The sequence below is a fragment of the Triticum aestivum genome, chromosome 1B, assembly GCF_018294505.1.
Source record: "Triticum aestivum cultivar Chinese Spring chromosome 1B, IWGSC CS RefSeq v2.1, whole genome shotgun sequence".
Classification (NCBI taxonomy): domain Eukaryota; kingdom Viridiplantae; phylum Streptophyta; class Magnoliopsida; order Poales; family Poaceae; genus Triticum; species Triticum aestivum.
This window is the reverse complement of record NC_057795.1, coordinates 457505458-457513231: the sequence shown is the minus strand read 5'-3', so window position 1 is coordinate 457513231 and position 7774 is coordinate 457505458. Positions and strand designations below refer to the sequence as shown.

Sequence of the window (7774 nt, the reverse complement as noted above, 5' to 3'; positions counted from 1 at the left end):
CCCAATCACATCGCCGTCGCGAGTTCAATTGCCACCGCTAGTAGTACGTATACTAGCATTCTGCTGTGCCCATTGCGCTGCGACGTTGATTTGTTGTTAGTTAGTAGTTAGGAATGTGCTCCGCCAATTCGCGTGGCGATTTCGGTGGGTTTTTCCGTTGGAATTTCGGGATCATTCGGCGCCAGCGTCAGCAGCGGCGACTTGTTGATTAAGGAGGGGAATGGGATTAGCGCAGAACAAAAAGGCGCGTGAGAATTCGTGCGGCCCGGTCGAGATCCGTGCCAATTTTGGTCGGATAAATCATTCCCCCTATTAGCTGCGGTCAGGGGTAATTACCCTGAATCGACCATGTCCATGTGTGAGTCGCCTTTTTTTCACCTCTCCTCTGGTTTTTATACTAGGCCTGGTACACAAACAGTTGGTTAGGCCGGGTAGATAGATTGCAAGTGACGCATCCGACGCTCCACGGCGCCGTGCCATGCCGTCAGCGAAAACGACCGTCCGATCGGTGCGTGGCGACGACATGCCGCACGCACGCACAGCACCCCGCCGTACGGCGCGTCTGACACATCTCCGGCCACCTGCTCTGCTCGACACTCCGGCGGCAACGGTAAGCGGCATGTGCGCGGGCGCGCTTTTTCGTTGGATGCCAAAAGAGATGGTGAGCGGATGAGCGAGCGAGGGAGCACGACGGAGGGGGGAATCTCGCGGTGATGATGAGCGGCGAGATCATGGCGGGGGATTGATTATTTTACGGGAAACGGGCAGGCAAAAGACGGCTTTTGCAAAAGCGTTGCCCGAAAAAAGCGCACGGAACGGATGAGGCCCGAAGCGCTCGTCGGACGGACGGACGGATCGGTGCTCCCGTCGACGTCGCCGCCGATGCGGGCTGCCCCTGCCGTTTTCGTGTGCGGACTACGGTGGAGCGTAACTGGCCGTACTGCCGGTGGTCCATTTATTACTCCCGCCCGTTCCGTTTCCCTGCAGATAGACAGGAGCCGGGCACGCAATGCTCGTGCAGCATTGTCAATGCGCACCACTACTCCACTACACTTTGGTTAATTATTAATGCACCGCGAGTAGAGTAAGTTACTTGCACAAGTGGGTTAACTTAATTGGGATGGTGCGGTGACAGGAGTTCACAGCCAGTGCATTCGAATTTTTTGAATTAAAGCAAAGCAGAACAGAGAAGAGGAGAGGAATTAGTTAATGGGTTTCTAAAATATTAGGTGAGATTTGTACGTCGATTATTTATTTATATGGGGCGGGGCAGGGCAGGAAATGCGAGGGGGGCTCCACGAAGGAAGGCGCAGTGTACCCACCTCCACGTTGGGCTTGGCGACCCAGTTTTGTAGTTGGTTCCAATTAATCTGGCCGACGCCGAGTTATTGTACTGTAATGTGCCCATTCATTTATAGCCCCATAAACACCCATGTACCGGCCAGTACGCTCGCAGGACACGCAGTGCAGTGCAGAGCATTACTAATCCTCCCGCTGTTAGGCCAGATCTTAGGTCTGCTGTACCCATAAACTACTCCTAGATGAGTAGAGTACTGCTAAATTACAGTACACTAGAGTATTAGAGGAGCTGAGCACGTTACTCGTCGTTCAGAGCGTCAATAGTAAATCGGCGTGTCAGGGAACAGAATTGGAGATGCGCATAGAATAGTTGGATTCGACGGATCGGGCATGTAGATGTAGGGGCGGGGGCGTGCCTGTGCAAAAAGAATTACTTGCCTCGTGTCGGGGCCGCACTTACCATATCGATCGGGCGTTGCTAGCTTGTGTTTGTTTCTAAATCGAACTAGCCGGCGTTAAGCATGTGTCTCTCTCTTGGCGTGGAGCATGTGCAATGGGGGCAGTGTCATAAATTTTCTCTTCTTTTACGCCCACATGCGGTGCCCAGTTTGGGTACTACCCCTGTATATATTTACACCTCGTGTCGTCTCCTGTCCTCTAGCGGCCAAGTGGAGCGGCAGCATGAGAGGCATGCGGATCCTTCCTTAATTGCAGAAGGCATCGTGCGATATACACGTACACTCTTGTTATTTTTTGATAGTAACGTCATGGGTATCAATTAATTTCTTTGATTGATTGATAGATTGCACGAAATAGCTGGTTGATTGAAGAAAAACGCGAAAAAAAAAACAGCCCCCATACGTTTCCATCTCCTAATGGACCGCCCATTTTGATGATGGGTTCCGGATATTTTCTAGGGAGCCCGGAGGAGACGCTGGGGCGCAGCATTTAGCTTAGCATGGCGACAGTGGTGTTAGGCTCTTGGCTGTGTGGGGATTCTGAAACGTTGGTGATAAGAGAGGATATATCGGCCGTGGGTTTGACTAGGACATGTAGGGACTCGGAGGAGCCGGGCGGCCACGAGCAGATCACCATAGTGCTATGCATCGTGTCCTAATCAGCCGTCCCACCGGATGATTAGTTATTCGCTGCTGGCCGCCGGTTGACGGAATGCTGCTCTCTCTCGCGCGCGGATGTGCGTCGGCGGGTACGGCATTGCTGTCAGCCGATCGGGTGATAGTGTCACGACGTTGCTGTCAGCCTTCGGGTTCAGTGGTTCAGTGTTAGGAGTAGCAATGGATGCACTGCAATTATCACACTACTGGACTGAGAGAAAAATATGGATGGTTGGTAGCCGATCCAAAGCAAAAGAAAAGGAATGCACAAGTAGTGAGTGGCCCGTGGGTTTTATCTATCTATCTACACAGGTAAAGCAGAACGAAAGAAGGGAATGCATGTGATCTGGAGGTTGGGATTTTTTTTTAAATCGATTTTATAACTGTGACCACCTAGGCAAAGGCTCCAGATTTTGACCGGCAAAGGCCCTGGAACGAACTCTTTAATGAAAGGAGGCGAGGACTTATTTGGGGTGCCGCAAAAGGCCTTTGAAGAAGGCTAAAAAGGGAGAGAAGAAGGGTGGTGAGTCTAGAGACTAGGTAGGCAGTAATTACAGGGGTGGGGTACTTGCGCAACTTCTCTGTCGGTGAGTTTGCGTCCGCAGGGTTTCTGGGTTTGCACACACGGTCAAAATGGAGCAGTAGCAGTTACTATGGATTGGAAAGAAAGCTGTTGCATCATCTCAACGTTTATCCGATTACAGCACTTCATCTTGTGTACGTACTTCAAGTTTAGTCTCTGAATTACTCCCTTCGTTCGGAATTACTTGTCGCAGAAATGGATGTATTTAGACGTATTCTAGTTCTAGATACACCCATTTCCAAGACAAGTAATTCCGAACGGAGGGAGTACTAGCCTCTTGTGTGTACTCCCAAGCAACACTTGAGCGTTACTGTGTTTTGTCTAGCTGGCTGACAATGAGGATCACGTAAGAGTTGACTTGGGACGCGCAACCGGCTTGGATCTTGGAGCAACTCCATGCATGGCCAATAAACGTCTGGGAGTGGCGTTGCGTCATTCTCAGATCTCGCGTAGGTCGCGGATGGTTGGCCGTGGAATAACACGTCCTGCGCCGGAGGCTACCGCCGCACGCAAAGGCGCCGTCGGCAGCGGAGGCCAGCTGTCCGTCCATTTGTCCCCCGTTTAAATAAAGGCCGAGGCCTGGCCAGTCAATCTCGGGGTGCGAACGAACGCGGAGATGCATGGGATGGACCATTTGCGTGCGTAGCTGGATCGGGAGGAATGCACATTCAAAAGGGGTTTGCATGCCGCTGTTTTCCATAGGCCGGTTGGTGATTGACATGCATAACCTAGCACTAGTGATGTCCTCCTAGTAGACTATGATTGATGGCCAGCTGCTGATTAGTGGTGGTAGTATAATTTGATGTCTGCCTTATGACCAGTTGGTGGCTAGTCTGCGTACTCTCAAGTGTAGACAGGTAGGGTTTATACGTACGTACGTGTTTGGAGTGTGCGTTGTACTGTATATATACTACTTGTAGGCTTGATGGAGAGCGACTGGTTGGGTCGATGTCTCGAGCTCGAGTCAGGTAGAGAGACGACGACGCTCACGGTCACATGAGCAGCACAAGTTTGGCCTTCTTCTTTGGGGAAATGCGATGCGTCTGGGAACGCCTCTGTTACGGGAACGTTTAAGGCCCCGCTCACAACTTCGGACTGCAGCTCTCAGATAATCTGATTTGCTCGCAGTAGTCTTCGGCATTGGTAAAACGGAGTTGAAAGGAACGCAGCTAATTAGTGAATCTTTTTAGTAATTGCTTTCCCAATTACAGTGTCATGTTAGGGTTCCTTGTTTAGGAGTACATTTATTGCACCTGTAAGTGAACTGATGCTGTTGCTAATATCGTGGAGCTGCGCACGTGCTTGCAGGCAAGAGCATCAAGGACTTCCAGGCGCTCCTCCACCAGGGCTACAGCGGGAAGCCGTCGGCGACGTCGTCGGCGCCGCTGCCGCTCCCACTCGCGACGCCGGCCCGGCCGTGCGTCCGGCCCGACGACCACGCCAAGGCCGCCAAGCCCAAGATGCTCATCTTCATCCGCAAGCAGAACCGGGTGATCCTCAACCTGCCGCACGTGGTCACCGCGTGCCGCCGCGCAGGTTTCGCGCCGCACGTCATGAACCTCCGACGCCAGACGCCTATGCCCGTCATCCACGCGGCGCTCGCCTCGGCCGACGCCTTGGTGGCCGTGCACGGCGCGGCGGTCACCCACTTCCTCTTCATGCGGCCCGGGACGGTGCTCCTCCAGATCGTGCCCGTGGGGCTCGACTGGGCCGCCGAGTCCTTCTACGGCAAGCCGGCGCAGCAGCTCGGGCTGGAGTACCTGGAGTACAGGGTGGCGCCCGAGGAGAGCTCGCTGGCCGCCGAGTACGGGCTCAACAGCACCGTGGTGCAGGACCCCTCCGTCATCAGCAGCCAGGGCTGGTGGGAGATGAAGAAGGTGTACATGGACCGGCAGAACGTCACGGTCAGCATCAAGAGGTTCGGCGAGCTGCTCCGGGCGGCCAAGCTGCACCTCAAGAAGAACGCCACCGCGTGCGGCGGCAAGGCCGCCGGCGCGAGCCACGCGGCGGTGAGGTAGCAAGGGGCTCCTTGAGCCCCGGATAATTAGGTGTTAAATGAATCACAGTTCACAGCCGTCAATTTCTCAGTGTTTCTTCTTCTTCTTCTTTCTTGTGTTATTTCTGGTTGGAGGCGGGGGAGGAGGGAGAGTATATCGAGTACAAAAGAGGAGATCATGTACATAGAATTGGATTGCTTGGAAGCCCCCGTGCACAGTGCTCCTACATTCGTTCAGTTCATGTTGTTGTTAGGGAAGTATAATAATTTATTCTAGGCCTCTCCTAAATCATCTTCTTTCTTGTCAAGTTCACAGCAGTAATCGCCATAGTTTTCTTTCCTGATCTCCGTGTTACTTTTCTCTTTTCATTCTTTGGGTCACCTGATGTAAAGAACAAAGCCTTGACGAGACGAGAGCCGCTTTTTCACGAGAAAGATGACGAGTCAGGGAGGAAAAGGTCGGACATGGAGACGACAGCTCTGTTCATCTGCTTCTTTTTACCACCGTGGATTCCGTGGCGCGAGCAGCACGTGGCTCATGCATCTTGTCTTTTACCTCTGACGGCATGGCAGCCGCGTGTTTCCCTCACCGACAGGTGCGCGGCAGAGGGGGCGTGAGGTGGAGCCGACGTGAATACTCACATGGAGACACTTGTCCTCTCGCGCTGTGCTCGCCGTCGGGGTTTTACCGTGGCGCCGTTTTAGTAACCGGCACACTGATGAGTACTGAGGTTCAATGCCGGCGGGTGACCGTAGCCAGGGGTAATCGGCGTTTTGATGTATTAATAGCACATATGCCCGCGCATTGTTATAATGGAGAGACAATTATCGGTTACTGGTGGTTGGGAGGCTATCATGTGGTGCCACTTAAAAGGAAGTTGTGCGTATGTTTTCATTTACAAATACATCGAGTCTTCCGTTTAAAAAAACATCTCAGAAAAAAAATTCTCATCTTCATTAAAAGAAGAAGTAAAAAAGAAGAAAAAAACGCCGCAGCCTACCAGTGAGTGCCACTTTGCATGACCCTCCATTAAAAAATACCGGTGTTCTCATCTTCATCTAAAACAATACATTGAAAAAGTAATACACACCTTCATCTAAAAAATTTCAAAATATTTCTCACCGCGGCCAACCAACTTGCACCACCCCTCCATTTACAAAATATCAGTGGTTCTCATCTCCATCTAAAACAATACATTTTAAAAGTAATCGACACCTTATCTAAAAAAATTCAAATGATTGCTCACCGCGACGAACCAACTTGCGCCATGTGGCACAACTGATTGGCCGCCCTTCACTTGTATCTTAATGGTTTTAATGTGCTCACACGAGCCTAGTTACGAATTTAATAAAACAAATGTTATTTCTCCCGTCCACGAAGGTGATCAATAATGCAACATCTGACAACAGGGAGCCCCACGCCAAAGTCTCAAAGAAAAAAAGATCATATCAGCAAGGGATTAATCGCACACGCCTTGCCGTACATCTAGTAGCATATAGGGAAATGCCCATGTCTATATTGCTAGGGCCGCTAGGGATCAACTGGCTGAGAACAAGTACAATAATGGGTTTATAGCCCGCTTACATGGTATTTTTTGCCTATGTGAAGAAGAGAGATGTGAAAAAAGTAAGGGGAGTCGGCTCTCATGCACGAGCCTAGCTATATACGTATTTTTAGATAAATGCAATAAATGTGAAGAAAAAGACAGAGAGAAGTTGAAAAAAAATACTAATGTAATAGCCACTTTATAGCCCACAGTTTTATATGAGTGCATATAGATGAGACTATAGATGATATGACGGTTTATAGCCATCAGTTGGCTATATTATTATCCATGCTCTAATATTTTCCTAAAATCAGTCGGCTGGGCAGCCGTTGATTTGGGCCGCCTGATCTCCTAACTCCTAAACCAGGCCAGCACAATACATCCATATCCACTTGATCCCTTGAACCATAACATCACGGTACGTCCTTATCTTCACATCAGCCACTCCAGACACCGGTGTGAGCAAGGCAGGCTATCGGTTCCGTGGTGGCATGCATAGCTGATAGCTCCAACGAGAACCCCAACTAGCCGACTTGCAGCACCAGCTTTTGCATGCACCACTCGCACTCTTCAGGTTGCAACAGCCACGTCGCCAGTCATCCGGCAGCAATGTCGGCGAGCTTGCCATAGACCAGCCATGACTACAACACCGGCATGCTCCAGGATTACCCCACCATCGACGACGCTGCTGCGACCATCCCTTGAAGCATGGACGATGCTCCGGCGGCCCGACAATACTCGATACATCGGTGTTGCAATGGAGCAATCGTCCATGCTTCAACGGAGTATTGTCAGGCCACCAGAGCATCACCGGTGCTGCAGCGCCGTCGATGCTTCGGTTACTCAGTGATGCTCCATTGTGGCGCCGGTGATGATCTGGTGGTCCAATGACACTCCATTGCAGCGTCGACGATGCTTTGGCTGCCCAGCAATGCTCCATTGCATCGCCGATGATGATCCGGTGGCCCGACGAAGCTCCATTGCAGCGCTGACGATGCTCCGACGACCTGACAATGGCCCATTTTGCAACACCGGTGATGCTCCAGCGGCCGGACGATTCTTCGTTTGCAGCGCCGATAATGCTGTGGCTGCCCGGCAATGCTCCATTGCATCGCTGATGATGATCCAGTGGCGTGGCGATGCTTGTAACGCCGACAATGCTATAACGGCTCGACGATGCTTCGTTGCCGACCGACTATGCTTTGGCTGCCCGATAATGCTCCATTGCATCGCC

The 7774-nt window shown here is 51.5% G+C and overlaps 1 protein-coding gene across 1 annotated transcript in view; it reads left to right on the top strand.

Annotated features, from left to right (window-relative positions):
* LOC123131363 (xylan glycosyltransferase MUCI21) overlaps window positions 1-5285 on the top strand; it is a gene marked incomplete in the record, with an annotated part of 7475 nt that extends 2190 nt beyond the window's left edge. The window contains 1 exon segment of the mRNA XM_044551055.1: window positions 4306-5285. Coding sequence (XP_044406990.1) covers window positions 4306-5015 — 710 coding nt within the window.
* Between the last annotated feature and the right edge of the window lie 2489 nt (window positions 5286-7774).